At 44.4% G+C, this 23,356-nt stretch overlaps 1 protein-coding gene across 1 annotated transcript; it reads right to left on the reverse strand.

Annotated features, from left to right (window-relative positions):
* Positions 1 to 230: 230 nt before the first annotated feature.
* Positions 231 to 7,063, reverse strand: apela (apelin receptor early endogenous ligand). Its single transcript, XM_036972039.1, has 3 exons — positions 6,211 to 7,063; positions 1,916 to 2,005; positions 231 to 1,119 (listed from the first exon to the last, which is right to left on the reverse strand). Exons 1-2 carry the CDS (start codon positions 6,287 to 6,289, stop codon positions 1,917 to 1,919), a joined length of 168 nt encoding a protein of 55 aa, XP_036827934.1. The 5' UTR covers positions 6,290 to 7,063; the 3' UTR covers positions 231 to 1,119; position 1,916.
* Positions 7,064 to 23,356: the final 16,293 nt, after the last annotated feature.

A 23,356-nucleotide genomic window follows, 5' to 3' on the forward strand; every position in this document is an offset into this window, starting at 1 on the left:
TCCTACCATTCCTAATGGGCTGGACTGAGAATTCTACCATTCCTAATGGGATGGACTGAGACTCCTACCATTCCTAATGGGCTGGACTGAGAGGGTCAAGCATTACACCAGACTGAAAAGAGTATAAACAGATTGTTTTATTATTAACAGGTCATTAACTGGAACATACTGTACATTTGAAGTGCATTTCTCCCATAAAAACACTTATTCTGTATATTGTATAAGTCTGAGCTGTAGTTTTTATGGTACCCAGATGGTACTGTGGTGTATATAGTATACATGTTTTGGTACTGTGGTATATAGTATAAATGTCTTGGAACTGTGGTATATAGTATAAATGTCTTGGTACTATGGTATATAGTATAAATGTTTTGGTACTGTTGTGTATATAGTATAAATGTCTTGGTACTATGGTATATAGTATAAATGTTTTGGAACTGTGGTATATAGTATAAATGTCTCAGTACCCAGATAGATGGCGGTGTTATATAGTATAAATGTCTTGGAACTGTGGTATATAGTATAAATGTCTCAGTACCCAGATAGATGGCGGTGGTATATAGTATAAATGTTTTGGAACTGTGGTATATAGTATAAATGTTTTGGAACGGTGGTATATAGTATAAATGTCTTGGAACTGTGGTATATAGTATAAATGTCTCAGTACCCAGATAGATGGCGGTGGTATATAGTATAAATGTTTTGGAACTGTGGTATATAGTATAAATGTTTTGGAACGGTGGTATATAGTATAAATGTCTTGGAACTGTGGTATATAGTATAAATGTCTCAGTACCCAGATAGATGGCGGTGGTATGTATATGAAGTGATGTGAGCAGGAAGGCAGGTAGTCCAGTGACTCCAGTTCAGATCTTTGTCTATTCAACAGCAGCAGCAGTAGTCCTCTCTCTCCTCTCTACCCAAACTCCCAGTCTCAGCACAGGCTATGTCTCTCGCTCAGTGTTCAGTCCTTCAGCGCCGTGTTTCCCCACTCCGTGTCTCTTGTCTACAGGTGTGTCCCCACAGGTGTGTGTGGTGTCCTGTGGGGGGAAGAGGAGGGGTGAGGATGTCACAGAGATTCTCCTCTTCTCTCTTACCTCCATGTTCACTCTGTTACACCTAAACAGAGAGAATATAAACAGTGTTATGGGTCAGGCAGAGAGAATATAGACAGTGGGTCAGACAGAGAGAATATAGACAGTGGGTCAGGCAGAGAGAATATAGACAGTGTTATGGGTCAGACAGAGAGAATATAGTCAGTGTTATGGGTCAGGCAGAGAGAATATAGACAGTGTTATGGGTTAGACAGAGAGAATATAGACAGTGGGTCAGGCAGAGAGAATATAGACAGTGGGTCAGGCAGAGAGAATATAGACAGTGTTATGGGTCAGGCAGAGAGAATATAGACAGTGGGTCAGACAGAGAGAATATAGACAGTGGGTCAGGCAGAGAGAATATAGACAGTGTTATGGGTCAGGCAGGAACATTTTAGCAGTGTGCATGTGAGACAGAGGGGGCAGTGGCCCTCCTCAGTTTAAACAATGTTGTTTGAGAATGATTCTCACTCTCTCGTCAGTTAAGAACAAATTCTTATTTACAATGACGGCCTACCAGGGAACAGGTTAACTGCCTTGTTCAGGGGCAGAACGACAGAGTTTTACCTTGTCAGCTCAGGGATTCGATCCAGAAACCTTTCGGTTCCTGGCCCAACGATCTAACCACTAGGTTACCTGCCACCCCGTCTTCTACAGGACTGTGTGAACACAAACCTCTGGTCTTAATCACACACTCCAGCCGCAGCGAGTGTTTCACCCTTTGACCCCTGACATCCCTGGACACGGGTTAGGGTCAGACATGCCCACGCACACACACATTCCCACAGGTGGCGTTGGTGATGAGTCCACGTGTGTCTTACCTCAGGGGAATGGTACTCTGGAGTGCAGGGGCATGCAGCGGCGGTGGGGGCAGTGGTGTCTGTGGTACCTTCTCCGTATGTTCAAGATGTCTGGAGAGAGAGAGATTAAGGGTCCATTTGAATTAGGACGAACGCTCAGAAATACCACGTAGTCGCTGCACGGCCTACACTCTTAGATACCTTCTGTAGTCGATTTGAGCAGGTCAACATATTGATGGTTATTGATGGCCTACACTCTGAGATACCTTCTGTAGTTGATTTGAGCAGGTCAACATATTGATGGTTATTGATGGCCTACACTCTTAGATACCTTCTGTAGTTGATTTGAGCATGTCAACATATTGATGGTTATTGATGGCCTACACTCTTAGATACCTTCTGTAGTCGATTTGAGCAGGTCAACATATTGATGGTTATTGATGGCCTACACTCTGAGATACCTTCTGTAGTTGATTTGAGCAGGTCAACATATTGATGGTTATTGATGGCCTACACTCTTAGATACCTTCTGTAGTCGATTTGAGCAGGTCAACATATTGATGGTTATTGATGGCCTACACTCTTAGATACCTTCTGTAGTCGATTTGAGCATGTCAACATATTGATGGTTAAGGCCAGAGACAGGTTGGTCACTGAGCTGTTGTAAGTTCTCCTGTTATAGCTAGGCTACTACAACTAGTCTTAGTTTATCAGGCTGTTTCAGTTTATCAGCCTGTTTCAGTTTATCAGGCTGTTTCAGTTTATCAGCCTGTTTCAGGTTATCAGCCTGTTTCAGTTTATCAGGCTGTTTCAGTTTATCAGGCTGTTTCAGTTTATCAGGCTGTTTCAGTTTATCAGGCTGTTTCGGTTTATCAGGCTGTTTCAGTTTATCAGGCTGTTTCAGTTTATCAGCCTGTTTCAGTTTATCAGGCTGTTTCAGTTTATCAGGCTGTTTCAGTTTATCAGCCTGTTTTAGTTTATCAGGCTGTTTCAGTTTATCAGCCTGTTTCAGTTTATCAGCCTGTTTCAGTTTATCAGGCTGTTTCAGTTTATCAGGCTGTTTCAGTTTATCAGCCTGTTTCAGTTTATCAGCCTGTTTCAGTTTATCAGCCTGTTTCAGTTTATCAGCCTGTTTCAGTTTATCAGGCTGTTTCAGTTTATCAGCCTGTTTCAGTTTATCAGCCTGTTTCAGTTTATCAGCCTGTTTCAGTTTATCAGGCTGTTTCAGTTTATCAGCCTGTTTCAGGTTATCAGGCTGTTTCAGTTTATCAGTCTACTGTACCTATCTGTTGTTAGTTAATCAGTCATTTTCAGTCTACCTGCCTGTTGTTAATTTCAGACAGTTTCAGTCTACCTGCCTGTTAATTTATCAGCCAGGTTCAGTCTACCTGCCTGTTGTTAATTTATCAGCCAGGTTCAGTCTACCTGCCTGTTGTTAATTTATCAACCAGGTTCAGTCTACCTGCCTGTTGTTGATTTATCAGCCAGGTTCAGTCTACCTGCCTGTTGTTAATTTATCAGCCAGGTTCAGTCTACCTGCCTGTTGTTAATTTATCAACCAGGTTCAGTCTACCTGCCTGTTGTTAATTTATCATCCAGGTTCAGTCTACCTGCCTGTTGTTAATTTATCAACCAGGTTCAGTCTACCTGCCTGTTGTTAATTTATCAGCCAGGTTCAGTCTACCTGCCTGTTGTTAATTTATCAGCCAGGTTCAGTCTACCTGCCTGTTGTTAATTTATCAGCCAGGTTCAGTCTACCTGCCTGTTGTTAATTTATCAGCCAGGTTCAGTCTACCTGCCTGTTGTTAATTTATCAGCCAGGTTCAGTCTACCTGCCTGTTGTTAATTTATCAGCCAGGTTCAGTCTACCTGCCTGTTGTTAATTTATCAGCCAGGTTCAGTCTACCTGCCTGTTGTTAATTTATCAACCAGGTTCAGTCTACCTGCCTGTTGTTGATTTATCAGCCAGGTTCAGTCTACCTGACCATAAACCTCTTAGCTCCTTTGTATCCTTCCTTCCACATCCTGCCTCACCTGCAGGGAACCTCTGTAGGGTAATTGTACCTGCCCGGTGGACCACCTGTATTCCCCTATTAGGATATAGCTACTATAGTGTAGGCTATAAGCCCATTGACCTTTGAAGATAACCAGCGGTCTCTTTCTCTAATAAACCACCGTTTTAATGATGACTTTAAACCTCCCGTTGCCATAAAGCGCCTTTCTACCGCCTGTTCCGAGGACAGACCGGCAGGAAGAGATAAAAACTCACCGATGCCTTTATGACCGAGTGAACCCCGCCACCCCACCCCCATACCCCTCCCCGGATGATTCTCCTTTCCAGGCGCTCCGTGTTAATCAGGCTCGTGCATTAGCATTCCGTTATACACTGTGATTAACAATATCGCAGCGCGCGGGAACTCCGCCGACCAGACAATAGACCGGTGGACCTGCGGCTGAGCCCCGGTCTCTCTCACTCACCCCCACCCAGTCATAAAGGCCCTGTAAAGTATCGGACCGCAGAGTGTTCTGGTGAATTAACGCGCTTCAGCCAAATCTCGACTCATTACTGCAGTGACTGCACGCACTAAATCACCCGAGGTCGTAAACCCGTGGCGGTATAGCGCACGCTGCAGCTGTGTTTCCATCACTCGGCCCTAATTCTACAGGCCTACGCTCCAATTATTGTTGTGTTATGTAAACTTTAGATTGAAATCCATCCAATCAGAAGACCAGATGATGTTGTATAGGCTCGTCGATGATCAACACTTTTATCATCCGAGTTGAAGATTAAAGGCTGCATATGGCTTTAGTCACATGCATTTTATTACGGCCTGTTTCAAGGTAGACCAACTCCAATGTATGTTTCACCACTGAGCTTTATGCCATGTGTCGTTATAACAACATGGGGATATTCAGTAGGCGGATGGTGTTCTGCAGTAGCCTATGGGCTAGATAGAATAGCCTAAATATGGGGAACGAGGGGTCTTCCTCAAAGCAGTGTAATATAGTTCTAGACCTATACATGGTCTATTACCAAAGTCTAGTTGGATAGACTTCTAAAAAAGTGGTGTATTGTGTTCCTACTATATTTTAGTAATATAGTTCTATAGTGGGAGTGTAATATAGTTCTAGACCTATACATGGTCTATTACCAAAGTCTAGTTGGATAGACTTTTAGAAAAGTGGTGTATTGTGATCCTACTATATTTTAGTAATATAGTTCTATAGTGGAGTGTAATATAGTTCTATAGTGGAATGTAATATAGTTCTATAGTGGAGTGTAATATAGTTCTATAGTGGAGTGTAATATAGTTCTATAGTGGAATGTAATATAGTTCTATAGTGGAGTGTAATATAGTTCTATAGTGGAGTGTAATATAGTTCTATAGTGGAATGTAATATAGTTCTACAGTGTGATGTAATATAGTGTGATGTAATATAGGTCTATAGTGTAATATAGTTATATAGTGTGATGTAATATAGGTCTATAGTGGAATGTAATATAGTGTGATGTAATATAGGTCTATCGTGTAATATAGGTCTATAGTGGAGTGTAATATAGTTCTATAGTGTGATGTAATATAGTGTGATGTAATATAGGTCTATAGTGTAATATAGTTATATAGTGGAGTGTAATATAGTTCTATAGTGTGATGTAATATAGTTCTATAGTGGAGTGTAATATAGTTCTATAGTGTGATGTAATATAGTTCTATAGTGGAGTGTAATATAGTTCTATAGTGTGATGTAATATAGGTCTATAGTGGAATGTAATATAGTGGAATGTAATATAGGTCTATCGTGTAATATAGTTCTATAGTGGAATGTAATATAGTTCTACAGTGTGATGTAATATAGTGTGATGTAATATAGGTCTATAGTGTAATATAGTTATATAGTGGAGTGTAATATAGGTCTATAGTGTGATGTAATATAGTGTGATGTAATATAGGTCTATAGTGTAATATAGTTATATAGTGGAGTGTAATATAGTTCTATAGTGTGATGTAATATAGGTCTATAGTGTGATGTAATATAGGTCTATAGTGGAATGTAATATAGGTCTATAGTGTAATATAGGTCTATAGTGGAATGTAATATAGGTCTATAGTGGAGTGTAATATAGGTCTATAGTGTGATGTAATATAGTTCTATAGTGGAATGTAATATAGTTCTATGGTGTGATGTAATATAGGTCTATAGTGTGATGTAATATAGGTCTATAGTGGAATGTAATATAGTGTGATGTAATATAGGTCTATAGTGTAATATAGTTCTATAGTGGAGTGTAATATAATGTCTTTGTGTTGTCCTACCTGGTCTCACTGCAGAAACTGATCCTAGAACAGTTACTAGCAGCAGCAGCAGCAGGTACAGTAGGCTGATGATCCTCATGGCTGGATAGGAAGGGTCTGGAGCTCCTCTCTCTACCCAGGAATCAGTCTCTCTCTCTGGGCAGGATGCTGTGGTGCTGTGGGTCCCTCTCAGGATAGGAAGGGTCTGGAGCTCCTCTCTCTACCCAGGAATCAGTCTCTCTCTCTCTGGGCAGGATGATGTGGTGCTGTGGGTCCCTCTCAGGATCTCTTCTCAGTTAATGAATGTGTGTCTTCAGTGTGTGTGTCCGTCGTGGGTGTTTGTCCAGAGAGTGATTGTCTCTGTGAATGAGAGCAAAGTGACAAAGCTCCCTCTACCCCTCTGCTTCTTATACTGCCATCAGCCTGCCCTGCCCCCGACTGTTCCTTCTATTGACACCACATGTAGTAGGTGATGCTGACAGGAAGCCCCCACCCCCCACATGTGCCTTCAGAAAGTTTTCACACCCCTTGACTTTTTCATCATTTTGTGGTGTTAAAGCCTAGTGCTAGCCATATTAATACCTATGCAAAGTGAGGGTTCATTAGCGTGTGGGCTAACGGCCGGCTCTGCAGTTTGTGGCTGTCCATTCACATGCTATCTGTGCCATTACATGTGAATGAGGATTAGAGAAACCGCAGGACCCTAATGGATCTCAGACACAAGATGGCCGACAAGACTTTGAACAAACACCTGGAACCATCAGACCGCTCTACAAAATCAATACACCCTTAACCCTGTACCATCAATACACCCTTAACCCTGTACCATCAATACACCCTTAACCCTGTACCATCAATACACCCTTAACCCCGTACCATCAATACACCATTAACCCTGTACCATCAATACACCCTTAACCCTGTACCATCAATACACCCTTAACCCTGTACCATCAATACACCCTTAACCCTGTACCATCAATACACCCTTAACCCTGTACCATCAACACACCCTTAACTCTGTACCATCAATACACCATTAACCATCAATACACCCTTAACTCTGTACCATCAATACACCCTTAACCCTGTACCATCAATACACCCTTAACCCTGTACCATCAACACACCCTTAACTCTGTACCATCAATACACCATTAACCATCAATACACCCTTAACTCTGTACCATCAATACACCCTTAACCCTGTACCATCAATACACCCTTAACCCTGTACCATCAACACACCCTTAACTCTGTACCATCAATACACCATTAACCATCAATACACCCTTAACTCTGTACCATCAATACACCCTTAACCCTGTACCATCAATACACCCTTAACCCTGTACCATCAATACACCCTTAACCCTGTACCATCAACACACCCTTAACTCTGTACCATCAATACACCATTAACCATCAATACACCCTTAACTCTGTACCATCAATACACCCTTAACCCTGTACCATCAATACACCCTTAACCCTGTACCATCAACACACCCTTAACTCTGTACCATCAATACACCCTTAACCCTGTACCATCAACACACCCTTAACCCTGTACCATCAATACACCATTAACCATCAATACACCATTAACCCCGTACCATCAATACACCCTTAACCCCGTACCATCAATACACCCTTAACCCTGTACCATCAATACACCCTTAACCCTGTACCATCAATACACCCTTAACCATCAATACACCCTTAACCCTGTACCATCAATTCACCCTTAACCCTGTACCATCAATACACCCTTAACCCCGTACCATCAATACACCATTAACCCTGTACCATCAATACACCCTTAACCCCGTATCATCAATACACCCTTAACCCTGTATCATCAATACACCCTTAACCCTGTACCATCAATACACCCTTAACCCTGTACCATCAATACACCCTTAACCCTGTACCATCAACACACCCTTAACCCTGTACCATCAATACACCATTAACCCTGTACCATCAATACACCCTTAACCCTGTACCATCAATACACCCTTAACCCTGTACCATCAATACACCCTTAACCCTGTACCATCAATACACCCTTAACCCTGTATCATCAATACACCCTTAACCCTGTACCATCAATACACCATTAACCCCGTACCATCAATACACCATTAACCCTGTACCATCAATACACCCTTAACTCTGTACCATCAATACACCCTTAACCCTGTACCATCAATACACCCTTAACTCTGTACCATCAATACACCCTTAACCCTGTATCATCAATACACCCTTAACCCTGTACCATCAATACACCCTTAACCCCGTACCATCAATACACCCTTAACCCTGTACCATCAATACACCATTAACCCTGTACCATCAATACACCCTTAACCATCAATACGCCCTTAACCCTGTACCATCAATACGCCCTTAACCCTGTACCATCAATACACCCTTAACCCTGTACCATCAATACACCCCTGTACCATCAATACACCCTTAACTCTGTACCATCAATACACCCTTAACTCTGTACCATCAATACACCCTTAACCCCGTACCATCAATACACCATTAACCCTGTACCATCAATACACCCTTAACCCCGTACCATCAATACACCCTTAACCCTGTACCATCAATACACCCTTAACTCTGTACCATCAATACACCCTTAACCCCGTACCATCAATACACCCTTAACCCCGTACCATCAATACACCCTTAACCCTGTACCATCAATACACCCTTAACTCTGTACCATCAATACACCCTTAACCCCGTACCATCAATACACCCTTAACCCCGTACCATCAATACACCCTTAACCCTGTACCATCAATACACCCTTAACCCTGTACCATCAATACACCCTTAACTCTGTACCATCAATACACCCTTAACCCCGTACCATCAATACACCATTAACTCTGTACCATCAATACACCCTTAACTCTGTACCATCAATACACCCTTAACCCCGTACCATCAATACACCATTAACCCTGTACCATCAATACACCATTAACCCTGTACCATCAACACACCCTTAACCCTGTACCATCAATACACCATTAACCCTGTACCATCAACACACCCTTAACCCTGTATCATCAATACACCCTTAACCCCGTACCATCAATACACCCTTAACCCTGTACCATCAATACACCATTAACCCTGTACCATCAATACACCCTTAACCCCGTACCATCAATACACCATTAACCCTGTATCATCAATACACCCTTAACTCTGTACCATCAATACACCCTTAACTCTGTACCATCAATACACCCTTAACCCTGTACCATCAATACACCCTTAACTCCGTACCATCAATACACCTTTAACCCTGTACCATCAATACACCCTTAACCCTGTACCATAAATACACCCTTAACCCTGTACCATCAATACACCATTAACCCTGTATCATCAATACACCCTTAACTCTGTACCATCAATACACCCTTAACTCTGTACCATCAATACACCCCTGTACCATCAATACACCATTAACCCTGTACCATCAATACACCCTTAACCCTGTACCATCAATACGCCCTTAACCCTGTACCATCAATACACCCTTAACCCTGTACCATCAATACACCCTTAACCCTGTACCATCAATACACCCTTAACCCTGTACCATCAATACACCCTTAACCATCAATACACCCTTAACTCTGTACCATCAATACACCCTTAACCATCAATGCACCCTTAACTCTGTACCATCAATACACCCTTAACCATCAATACACCCTTAACCCTGTACCATCAACACACCCTTAACTCTGTACCATCAATACACCATTAACCATCAATACACCATTAACCCTGTACCATCAATACACCATTAACCCTGTACCATCAATACACCCTTAACCCTGTACCATAAATACACCCTTAACCCTGTATCATCAATACACCCTTAACTCTGTACCATCAATACACCATTAACCCTGTACCATAAATACACCCTTAACCCTGTACCATCAACACACCCTTAACCCTGTACCATCAACACACCCTTAACCCCGTACTATACTATGGTAGATCACCTAGAGGGAGGGAGTCACCCATGGTGGATCACCTAGAGGGAGGGAGGGAGGGAGTCACCTATGGTAGATCACCCAGAGGGAGGGAGTCACCTATGGTAGATCACCTAGAGGGAGGGAGGGAGTCACCTATGGTAGATCACCTAGAAGGAGTGAGGGAGTCACCTATGGTAGATCACCTAGAGGGAGGGAGTCACCTATGGTAGATCACCTAGAGGGAGGGAGGGAGTCACCTATGATAGATCACCCAGAGGGAGGGAGTCACTTATGGTACATCACCTAGAGGGAGGGAGGGAGGGAGTCACCCATGGTAGATCAGCCAGAGGGAGGGAGTCACCTATGTAGATCACCTAGAGGGAGGGAGGGAGGGAGTCACCTATGGTAGATCACCCAGAGGGAAGGAGTCACCTATGGTAGATCACCTAGAGGGAGGGAGGGAGTCACCTATGGTAGATCAGCCAAAGGGAGGGAGTCACCTATGGTAGATCACCCAGAGGGAGGGAGTCACCTATGGTAGATCAGCCAGAGGGAGGGAGTCACCTATGGTAGATCACCTAGAGGGAGGGAGTCACCTATGGTAGATCACCTAGAGGGAGGGAGTCACCTATGGTAGATCACCTAGAGGGAGGGAGTCACTTATGGTAGATCACCTAGAGAGAGGGAGGGAGTCACCTATGGTAGATCACCCAGAGGGAGGGAGGGAGGGAGTCACCTATGGTAGATCACCCAGAGGGAGGGAGTCACCTATGGTAGATCACCTAGAGAGAGGGAGGGAGTCACCTATGGTAGATCACCTAGAAGGAGTGAGGGAGTCACCTATGGTAGATCACCTAGAGGGAGGGAGTCACCTATGGTAGATCACCTAGAGAGAGGGAGGGAGTCACCTATGGTAGATCACCTAGAGGGAGGGAGTCACCTATGGTAGATCACCTAGAGGGAGGGAGTCACCTATGGTAGATCACCTAGAGGGAGGGAGTCACCTATGGTAGATCACCTAGAGGGAGGGAGGGAGGGAGTCACCTATGGTAGATCACCCAGAGGGAGGGAGTCACCTATGGTAGATCACCTAGAGGGAGGGAGTCACCTATGGTAGATCACCTAGAGGGAGGGAGTCACCCATGGTAGATCACCTAGAGGGAGGGAGTCACCTATGGTAGATCACCTAGAGGGAGTGTTTCCCAAGGAGATTGGCATTTTTATTACTTGATGATGTTTGCAAAAATGTTGCTCTGACTGCCACACATTCCTCATGGAACTGAACAAAACACACACACACACACACACACACACACACACACACACACACACACACACACACACACACACACACACACACACACACACACACACACACACACTGCTGAGGCTGTGCTATAGAGAAGCTTTTGTCTTGAAAACGTTTATATTCCTAATTTGCATATGTTAATGAGACATCTTTGTAATTCAGAACCACCTGGTATCAACGAGGACCTCACTGGTAATCTCTCTCTCTCTCTCTCTCTCTGTCTGTCTCTGTCTCTGTCTCTCTCTCTCTATTTCTGTCCCTGTCCCTGTCTCTCTCTCTCTCTCTCTCTCAGTGTTGTAACGATGTGCAAATAGTTCAAGTACAAAAGGTAAAATAAATAAGCATAAATATGGGTTGTATTTACAATGGTGTTTGTTCTTCACTGGTTGCCCTTTTCTCATGGCAACAGGTCACAAATCTTGCTGCTGTGATGTCACACTGTGGTATTTCACCCAGTAGATATGGGAGTTTATCAACATTGGATACGTTTTCAAATTCTTTGTGGATCTGTGTAATCTGAGGGAAATATGTCTCTCTAATATGGTCATACATTGGGCAGGAGGTTAGGAAGTGCAGCTCAGTTTCCACCTCATTTTGTGGGCAGTGAGCACATAGCCTGTCTTCTCTTGAGAGCCATGTCTGCCTGCTACGGCAGCCTTTCTCAATAGCAAGGCTATGCTCACTGAGTCTGTACATAGCCAAAGCTTTCCTTAAATTTGGGTCAGTCACAGTGGTCAGGTATTCTGCTGCTGTGTACTCTCTGTGTAGGACCAAATAGCATTCTAGTTTGCTCAGTTTTTTTGTTAATTCTTTCCAATGTGTCATGTAATTATCTTTTTGTTTTCTCATGATTTGGTTGGGTCTAATTGTGTTGCTGTCCTGGGGCTCTGTGGGGTGTGTTTGTGTTTGTGAACAGAGCCCCAGGACCAGCTTGCTTAGGCACTATTCTCCAGGTTCATCTCTCTGTAGGTGATGGCTCTGTGGGGTGTGTTTGTGAACAGAGCCCCAGGACCAGCTTGCTTAGGCACTATTCTCCAGGTTCATCTCTCTGTAGGTGATGGCTCTGTGGGGTGTGTTTGTGAACAGAGCCCCAGGACCAGCTTGCTTAGGCACTATTCTCCAGGTTCATCTCTCTGTAGGTGATGGCTCTGTGGGGTGTGTTTGTGAACAGAGCCCCAGGACCAGCTTGCTTAGGCACTATTCTCCAGGTTCATCTCTCTGTAGGTGATGGCTCTGTGGGGTGTGTTTGTGAACAGAGCCCCAGGACCAGCTTGCTTAGGCACTATTCTCCAGGTTCATCTCTCTGTAGGTGATGGCTCTGTGGGGTGTGTTTGTGAACAGAGCCCCAGGACCAGCTTGCTTAGGCACTATTCTCCAGGTTCATCTTTCTGTAGGTGATGGCTCTGTGGGGTGTGTTTGTGAACAGAGCCCCAGGACCAGCTTGCTTAGGCACTATTCTCCAGGTTCATCTCTCTGTAGGTGATGGCTCTGTGGGGTGTGTTTGTGAACAGAGCCCCAGGACCAGCTTGCTTAGGCACTATTCTCCAGGTTCATCTCTCTGTAGGTGATGGCTCTGTGGGGTGTGTTTGTGAACAGAGCCCCAGGACCAGCTTGCTTAGGCACTATTCTCCAGGTTCATCTCTCTGTAGGTGATGGCTCTGTGGGGTGTGTTTGTGAACAGAGCCCCAGGACCAGCTTGCTTAGGCACTATTCTCCAGGTTCATCTCTCTGTAGGTGATGGCTCTGTGGGGTGTGTTTGTGAACAGAGCCCAGGACCAGCTTGCTTAGGCACTATTCTCCAGGTTCATCTCTCTGTAGGTGATGGCTCTGTGGGGTGTGTTTGTGAACAGAGCCCCAGGACCAGCTTGCTTAGGCACTATTCTCCAGGTTCATCTCTCTGTAGGTGATGGCTCTGTGGGGTGTGTTTGTGAACAGAGCCCCAGGACCAGCTTGCTTAGGCACTATTCTCCAGGTTCATCTCTCAGTCATCTCTTTGTTATGGAAGGTTTGGGAATCGCTTCCTTTTAGGTGGTTATAGAATTTAATGTAAAATAATCTTTTCTGCCTGTATTATTTGGTGTTTTACACTGAGGATATTTTTGCAGATTTCTGTATCCAGAGTCTCAATTTGGTGTTTGTCCAATTTTGTGAATTCTTAGTTGGTGAGTGGACCCCAGACCTCACAACCATAAAGGGCAATGGGCTCTCTCTCTTCCTCCCTCTCTCTCTTCCCTTCTTCTCCCTCGCTCCCTCGCTCCCTCCCTCGCTCCCTTCCCCTCCCTCCATCCCTCTCTCTCTTCCCTTCCCTTCCTCCCTCCCTCTCTCTCTCTCTCTCTCTCTCTCTCTCTCTCTTCCCTTACCCTCCCTCCCTCTCTCTCTCTCTCTTTCTCTCTCTTCCCTTCTCCTTCCTCCCTCCCTCTCTCTCTTCCTCCCTCTCTCTCTTCCCTTCTTCTTCCTCCCTCCCTCGCTCTCTTCCCTTCCTCCCCCCCCTCTCTCTCTCTCTCTCTTCCCTTCTCCTTCCTTTCTCCCTGCCCCTCTCTCTCTCTCTTCCCTTCTCCTTCCCTTTCTCTCTCCCTCCCTCTCTCTCTCTTCCCATCTCCTTCCTTTCTCCCTCCCCCGTCTCTCTCTCTCTTCCCTTCTCCTTCCTTTCTCTCTCCCTCCCTCTCTCTCTTCCCTTCTCCTTCCTTTCTCCCTCCCTCCCTCTCTCTCTTCTCTTCTCCTTCATTTCTCTCTCCCTCTCTCTCTCTTTCTCTTCCCTTCTCCTTCCTTTCTCCCTCCCTCCCTCTCTCTCTTCCCTTCTCCTTCCTTTCTCATTCTCCCTCTCTCTCTTCCCTTCTCCTTCCTTTCTCATTCTCCCTCTCTCTCTTCCCTTCTCCTTCCTTTCTCCCTCCCTCCCTCTCTCTCTTCCCTTCTCCTTCCTTTCTCTCTCTCTCTCTCTTCCCTTCTCCTTCCTTTCTCTCTCCCTCCCTTCCTCTCTCTCTTCCCTTCTCCTTCCTTTCTCCCTCTCTCTCTCTCCCCTTCTCCTTCCTTTCTCTCTCCCTCCCTCTCTCTCTCTTCCCTTTTCCTTCCTTTCTCCCTCCCTCTCTCTCTCTCTTTCTCTTCCCTTCTCCTTCCTTTCTCTCTCCCTCCCTCTCTCTCTCTCTCTCTCTTCCCTTCTCCTTCCTTTCTCTCTCCCTCCCTCTCTCTCTCTCTTCCCTTCTCCTTCCTTTCTCTCTCCCTCCCTCTCTCTCTTCCCTTCTCCTTCCTTTCTCCCTCCCCCTCTCTCTCTCCCCTTCTCCTTCCTTTCTCCCTCCCTCCCTCTCTCCCCTTCTCCTTCCTTTCTCTCTCCCTCCCTCTCTCTCTCTTCCCTTCTCCTTAATTTCTCCCTCCCTCTCTCTCTCTCTTCCCTTCTCCTTCCTTTCTCCCTCCCTCCCTCTCTCTCTCTCCCCTTCTCCTTCCTTTCTCTCTCCCTCCCTCTCTCTCTCTTCCCTTCTCCTTCCTTTCTCCCTCCCTCCCTCTCTCTCTTTCCCCTTCTCCTTCCTTTCTCTCTCCCTCCCTCTCTCTCTCTTCCCTTCTCCTTCCTTTCTCTCTCCCTCTCCCGTCAGGTCTAGATCGTAGATACACGTATAGAGATTGTGTGTGTGTTGTAATGTTTGCTCTCCGAAGGGATTAGACATCCTTACAGGGATTACTCTGACTTCTCAAACACTCCCCACGGCTGCAGAACACACACACACACAGCTCTGACCCCCAACCCTGCCCTTTGACCCCTCTTAGTTTCTAACCTACTCAGCCAGTCAGATTGTGTGTGAGCCTTAGAGAACACTGTCTGTCAGCTAACTCCTGTGTGTGTGTGTGTGTGTGTGTGTGTGTGTGTGTGTGTGTGTGTGTGTGTGTGTGTTTTGATTGTGTGTGTTGATTGTGGTCAGATGGGCCAGTCCGATTCCCCATCATTAGGCTCAGAGTGCTGCTGTTGTCCTGCCAACAAGGGCGTCAGTCCTAACTATTGTCAAGGGGCCTAGTCAGGCTAATGAGTCTTAAGACCCTTCATCTCTGATTGGCCAATACAGAAACCAATAGACGCACATTCAATACGTACAGACACATACAGACTCGATACACACAGTCTGAGATTTCATACCAACTATATAATAATATATATATATAAAATATATATATAATGATATAATAATCATATCAATGTCACATTATTTACACCTGAATGTTATTTAAACGTTATATCGCTGTAAAAGTACCACAAGACACAAGGATCAATAATTAGTTATAAAAAGTAAGTGATATTGTCAAGTCGATATTTGTGAAATAATATTTTTTTAAATTTTAACAGACATTGTTGATTGTACATTAAAAGATGTTATTGATTCTTAACATTGCCAACCGTTTTTATTTAGGAAAAAAAACTACCTTTTGTGATTAGGGGGCTGTTCATTGTTATGATCTCAAATCGGTGACAGGGTATTGGTACCAGCTAGTGGTCATCAACAGTATTACAGACTCTTCAGAGAGATACAGGGTATTGGCAACACCTAGTGGTCATCAACGGTACTACAGACTCAGATAGATGCAGGGTATTGGTACCACCTAGTGGTCATCAACAGTACTACAGACTCAGATAGATACAGGGTAGTGGTACCACCTAGGGGTTGTCAACAGTACTACAGTCTCAGAGAGATACAGGGTATTGGCACCACCTAGCGGTCATCAACAGTACTACAGTCTCTGTCTTAGGTCAGTTCGGATCACCATTTTATTTAAAGAATGTGAAATGTCAGAATAATAGTAGAGAGAATTATTTATTTCAGCTTTGGTTTCTTTCATCACATTCCCAGTGGGTCAGAAGTTTACATACACTCAATTAATATTTGGTAGCATTGCCTTTAAATTGTTTAATTTAGGTCAAACATTTCGAGTAGCCTTCAACAAGCTTCCCACAATAAGTTGGGTGAATTTTGGCCCATTCCTCCTGACAGAGCTGGTGTAACTGAGTCAGGTTTGTAGGCCTCCTTACTCACACACACTTTTTCAGTTCTGCACACAAATTTTCTATAGGATTGAGGTCAGAGCTTTGTGATGGCCACTCCAATACCTTGACTTTGTTGATCTTAAGCCATTTTGCCACAACTTTGGAAGTATTCTTGGGGTCATTGACCATTTGGAAGAACCATTTGCGACCAAGCTTTAACTTCCTAACTAATGTCTTGAGATGTTGCTTCAATATATCCACATAATTTTCCATCCTCATGATGCCATCTATTTTGTGAAGTGCACCAGTCCGTCCTGCAGCAAAGCACCCCCACAACATAATGCTGCCGCCCCCGTGCTTCACGGATGGGATGGTGTTCTTCAGCTTGCAAGCCTCCCCCTTTTTCCTCCAAACATAACGATGGTCATTATGGCCAAACAGTTCTATTTTTGTTTCATCAGACCAGAGGACATTTCTCCAAAAAGTACGATCTTTGTCCCCATGTGCAGTTGCAAACCGTAGTCTGGCTTTTTTAGGGCGGTTTTGGAGCAGTGGCTTCTTCATTGCCGAGCGGCCTTTCAGGTTATATCGATATAGGACTCGTTTTACTGTGGATATAGATACTTTTGTACCTGTTTCCTCCAGCATCTTCACAAGGTCTTTTGCTGTTGTTCTGGGATTGATTTGCACTTTTTGCACCAAAGTACGTTCCTCTCTAGGAGACAGAACAAGTCTCCTTCCTGAGGGGTATGACGGCTGCGTGGTCCCATGGTGTTTATACTTGGGTACTATTGTTTGTACAGATGAATGTGGTACCTTCAGGCATTTGGAAATTGCTCCCAAGGATGAACCAGACTTGTGGAGGTCTACAATTTTTTTTCTGATGTATTTGCTGATTTCTTTTGATTTTCCCATGATGTCAAGCAAAGAGACACTGAGTTTGAAGGTAGGCCTTGAACTACACCAACAAGTACACCTCCAATAGACTCAAATGATGTCAATTAGCCTATCAGAAGCTTCTAAAGCCATGACATCATTTTCTGGAATTTTCCAAGCCATTTAAAGGCACAGTCAACTTAGTGTATGTAAACTTCTGACCCCCTGGAATAGTGATACAGTGAATTATAAGTGAAATAATCTGTCTGTAAACAATTGTTGGAAAAATGACTTGTCATGCACAAAATAGATGTCCTAACCGACTTGCCAAAACTGTAGTTTGTTAACAAGAAATGTGTGCAGTGGTTGAAAAACAAGTTTTAATGACTCCAACCTAAGTGTATGTACATTTCTGACTTCAACTGTCCATCCTTTTCTATTACACCTCTATTGAATGATACCAAATCATGGACATTAGAGAGAGAAGAACATAATGAAATAGTTTATTATCCATCAGGAAACAGACAGACAGACACTACATTATCCATCAGGAAACCGACAGACAGACACTACATTATCCATCAGGAAACAGACAGACAGACAGACACTACATTATCCATCAGGAAACCGATAGACAGACACTACATTATCCATCAGGAAACAGACAGACAGACACTACATTATCCATCAGGAAACAGACAGACAGACACTACATTATCCATCAGGAAACCGACAGACAGACACTACATTATCCATCAGGAAACAGACAGACAGACAGACACTACATTATCCATCAGGAAACCGATAGACAGACACTACATTATCCATCAGGAAACCGACAGACAGACACTACATTATCCATCAGGAAACAGACAGACATACACTACATTATCCATCAGGAAACAGACAGACAGACACTACATTATCCATCAGGAAACAGACAGACAGACACTACATTATCCATCAGGAAACAGACAGACAGACACTACATTATCCATCAGGAAACAGACAGACAGACAGACACTACATTATCCATCAGGAAACCGATAGCCAGACACTACATTATCCATCAGGAAACAGACAGACAGACAGACACTACATTATCCATCAGGAAACCGACAGACAGACACTACATTATCCATCAGGAAACCGATAGACGGACACTACATTATCCATCAGGAAACTGATAGACAGACACTACATTATCCATCAGGAAACAGACAGAGACAGACACTACATTATCCATCAGAAAACAGACAGACAGACACTACATTATCCATCAGAAAACACAGACAGACACTACATTATCCATCAGGAAACCGACAGACAGACACTACATTATCCATCAGGAAACCGACAGACAGACACTACATTATCCATCAGGAAACCGACAGACAGACACTCCATTATCCATCAGGAAACAGACAGACAGACACTACATTATCCATCAGGAAACAGACAGACAGACACTACATTATCCATCAGGAAACCGACAGACACTCCATTATCCATCAGGAAACAGACAGACAGACACTACATTATCCATCAGGAAACCGACAGACAGACAGACACTACATTATCCGTCAGGAAACCGACAGACAGACACTACATTATCCATCAGGAAACAGACAGACAGACAGACACTACATTATCCATCAGGAAACCGACAGACAGACACTACATTATCCATCAGGAAACCGATAGACGGACACTACATTATCCATCAGGAAACTGATAGACAGACACTACATTATCCATCAGGAAACAGACAGAGACAGACACTACATTATCCATCAGAAAACAGACAGACAGACACTACATTATCCATCAGAAAACACAGACAGACACTACATTATCCATCAGGAAACCGACAGACAGACACTACATTATCCATCAGGAAACCGACAGACAGACACTACATTATCCATCAGGAAACCGACAGACAGACACTCCATTATCCATCAGGAAACAGACAGACAGACACTACATTATCCATCAGGAAACAGACAGACAGACACTACATTATCCATCAGGAAACCGACAGACACTCCATTATCCATCAGGAAACAGACAGACAGACACTACATTATCCATCAGGAAACAGACAGACAGACACTACATTATCCATCAGGAAACAGACAGACAGACACTACATTATCCATCAGGAAACCGACAGACAGACACTCCATTATCCATCAGGAAACAGACAGACAGACACTACATTATCCATCAGGAAACAGACAGACAGACACTACATTATCCATCAGGAAACCGACAGACAGACAGACACTACATTATCCGTCAGGAAACAGTGTTTAGGGTTTTTTGGGACAGTTTGGTACAGTGTTTAGGGTTCTTTCTGAGAGGCCAGTTTGGGACAGTGTCTAGGGTTCTTTCCGAGAGGCCAGTTTGGGACAGTGTTTAGGGTTCTTTCTGAGAGGCCAGTTTGGGACAGTGTTTAGGGTTCTTTCTGAGAGGCCAGTTTGGGACAGTGTTTAGGGTTCTTTCTGAGAGGCCAGTTTGGGACAGTGTTTAGGGTTCTTTCTGAGAGGCCAGTTTGGGACAATGTTTAGGGTTCTTTCTGATAGGCCAGTTTGGGACAGTGTTTAGGGTTCTTTCTGAGAGGCCAGTTTGGGACAGTGTTTAGGGTTCTTTCTGAGAGGCCAGTTTGGGACAGTGTTTAGGGTTCTTTCTGAGAGGCCAGTTTGACGATGACACGTTGCTTCCTCTCTGGTCTCCTTTGGAACCTCTTCTCTTCACACACAGCTTCCTCTGCCACACACACACCCCACACACACACACACACACACACACACACACACACACACACACACACACACACACACACACACACACACACACACACACACACCACACACACATTAACAGAAATCTTTATATTTTTATTGAACCATTATTTAACCAGGTGTGTGTGTGTGTGTGTACCTGTGTCTGGCTGAGTACAGACTGAGGCCAGGCTGAAGAGAGAGAATATGATGAAGGCGATGATGATGAAGGTCAACTCCAGACCAGAGAACGGCAGCTCCATCTATATAAATCCACACATTAATTTGACAGGAACTATAATGGTAGATAGTGTTGGAGCACAAGCATTTCCCTACTCTACTTATTAACCATCAGTAATATCCCCAATTACTATAACAATAACATCTGATTAATATGTGACCGATTTGATTTGGTAATATCATGATTAACCACACGATGTTACAATATCCCCAGTTACTATAACAATAACATCTGATTAATATGTGACTGATATGATTTGGTAATACCATGATTAACCCCACGATGTTACAATATCCCCAGTTACTATAACAATAACATCTAATTAATATGTGACCGATTTGGTAATACCATGATTAACCCCACGATGTTACAATATCCCCAGTTGTTGCTGGGAAGCAGGTAGCCTGCCGGGTAGGAGCATTGGGACGCTAACCGAATGGTTGCCGGATTGAATCCCAGAGCCAACAAGGTAAAAATCTGTCATTCTGCCCCTCAGAATGGCAGTTAACCCCCAACAACAACTGCTCTCGGGTGCCAATGACGCTGACATCGATTAAGGGAGCCCCACACCTCTCTGATTCAGAGGAAGAAACATTTCAGTTAAGTGCATTCAGTTGAATAACTAACTAGGCATCTCCCCCCTTTCCCTAAATGCCTTGTGCATCTCTAAGGATGGCTGTAGTACTGTTGATGACCACTAGGTGGTACCAATACCCTGTATCTCTCTGAGGGTGGCTGTAGTACTGTTGATGACCACTAGGTGGTACCAATACCTTGTATCTCTCTGAGGCTGTTGTACTGTTGATGACCACTAGGTGGTACCAATACCCTGTATCTCCCTGGGGGTGTAGTACTGTTGATGCCCACTAGGTGGTACCAATACCCTGTATCTCTCTGAGGATGGCTGTAATACTGTTGATGGCCACTAGGTGGTACCAATAACCTGTATCTCTCTGAGGGTGTAGTCCTGTTGGTGACCACTAGGTGGTACCAATACCCTGTATCTCTCTGAGGATGGCTGTAGTTCTGTTGATGACCACTAGGTGGTACCAATACCCTGTATCTCTCTGAGGCTGTCGTACTGTTGATGACCACTAGGTGGTACAAATACCATATCAAACATATTTTATCCCTTCATGGAGACATTGGCTGTGTCCGAATACCTGTACGTGGGTCCTAAGCAGCATTTTGGACCCAGACTTGGCACTCCAGTACCACTTCCCGAGTGGCAGCAGAGAGAACAGTCTATGACTGGGGTGGCTGGAGTCTTTAACAATATTTAGGGCCTTCCTCTGACATTGCCTAGTATAGAGGTCCTGGATGGCAGGAAGCTTGGCCCCAGTAATGTACTGGACCGTATGCACTACCCTCTGTAGTGCCCTGCGGTCGGATGCTGAGCCGTTGCCATACTGTACCAGGCAGTGATGCAACCAGTCAGGATGCTCTCGATGGTACAGTTGTATAAGATCTGAGAACCCATGCCAAATCTTTTCAGTCTCCTGAGGGGGAAAAGGTGTTGTCGTGCCCTCTTTACAACTATCTTGGTGTGTTTGGACCATAATAGTTTGTTGGTGATGTGGACATCAAGGAGTCGTGGGTGAACAGGGTTTATAGGAGGGGACTAAGCACGCTCCTCTCTGGGGTCCCCGTGTTGAGGATCAGCGTGACAGATGTGTTGCTGCCTACCCTTACCACCTGGATGTGGCCCATCAGAAAGTCCAGGATCCATTGCAGAGGGAGGTATTGGGTCTCAGGGTCCTTAGCTTAGTGATGAGCTTGAGGGCACTATGGTATTAAACGCTGAGCTGTAATCAATCAGAGCCGGTGTAGTAGGATTCAATCTTAGTCCTGGATTTACGCCTTGCCTGTTTGATGGTTCGTCAGAGGGCATAGTGGGATTTTTTATAAATGTCCAAAGTTGTGTCCCGCTCCTTGAAAGCGGCAGCCTTTAGCTCAGTGCGGATGTGTCCTGTAATTCACGGCTTCTGGTTGGGATATGTACATACGGTCACTGTGTGGACGATGTCATCGATGCACTTATTGATGAAGCCAGTTTGCTAGCAAAACAGTCCTGTAGCTTAGCATCTGTGTCATCTGACCATTTCTGTATTGAGCGAGTCACTGGTACTTCCTGCTTTAGTTTTTGCTTGTGAGCAGGAATCAGGAGGATATAATTATGGTCAGATTTGCCAAATGGAGGGCGAGGGAGAGCTTTGTACGTGTCTCTGTGTGTGGAGTAAAGGTGGTCTAGAGTTATTTTTTCTCTGGTTGCACATGTGACATGCTGGTAGAAATGAGGTAAAACGGATTTAAGTCTGCCTGCATTAAAGTCCCCGGCCACTAGGAGCGCCACTTCTGGGTGAGCATTTTCTTCTTTGCTTATGGCCCTATAGAGTTGGTTGAATGCGGTCTTAGTGCCAGCATTGGTTTGTGGTGGTAAATAGACGGCTACGAAAATATAGATGAAAACTCTCTTGGTAGATAGTGTGGTCCACAACTTATCATGAGGTACTTTACCTCAGGCCAGCAAAACCTTGAGACTTCCTTAATAGATTGCGCATCAGCTGTTGTTGACAAATAGACACAGACCACCACCTCTCGTCTTAGGTAGCTGTTCTGTCTGTCCCTCTCCATCTCCCTGACCGCCTTCCTCTGATCAAGACATCAACTGTCCCTCTCCATCTCCCTGACCACCTTCCTCTGATCAAGACATCAACTGTCCCTCTCCATCTCCCTGACCACCTTCCTCTGATCAAGACATCAACTGTCCCTCTCCATCTCCCTGACCACCTTCCTCTGATCAAGACATCAACTGTCCCTCTCCATCTCCCTGACCAGCTTCCTCTGATCAAGACATGAACTGTCCCTCTGCTGGGTTTTCCACCCTCAACAGTTTCCCGTGTGTATCAAGAATGGTCCATCACCCAAAGGACATCCAGCCAACTTGACACAACTTTGGGAAGC

The sequence above is a fragment of the Oncorhynchus mykiss genome, unplaced genomic scaffold (genome assembly GCF_013265735.2).
Source record: "Oncorhynchus mykiss isolate Arlee unplaced genomic scaffold, USDA_OmykA_1.1 un_scaffold_87, whole genome shotgun sequence".
NCBI classification, from domain to species: Eukaryota; Metazoa; Chordata; class Actinopteri; order Salmoniformes; family Salmonidae; genus Oncorhynchus; species Oncorhynchus mykiss.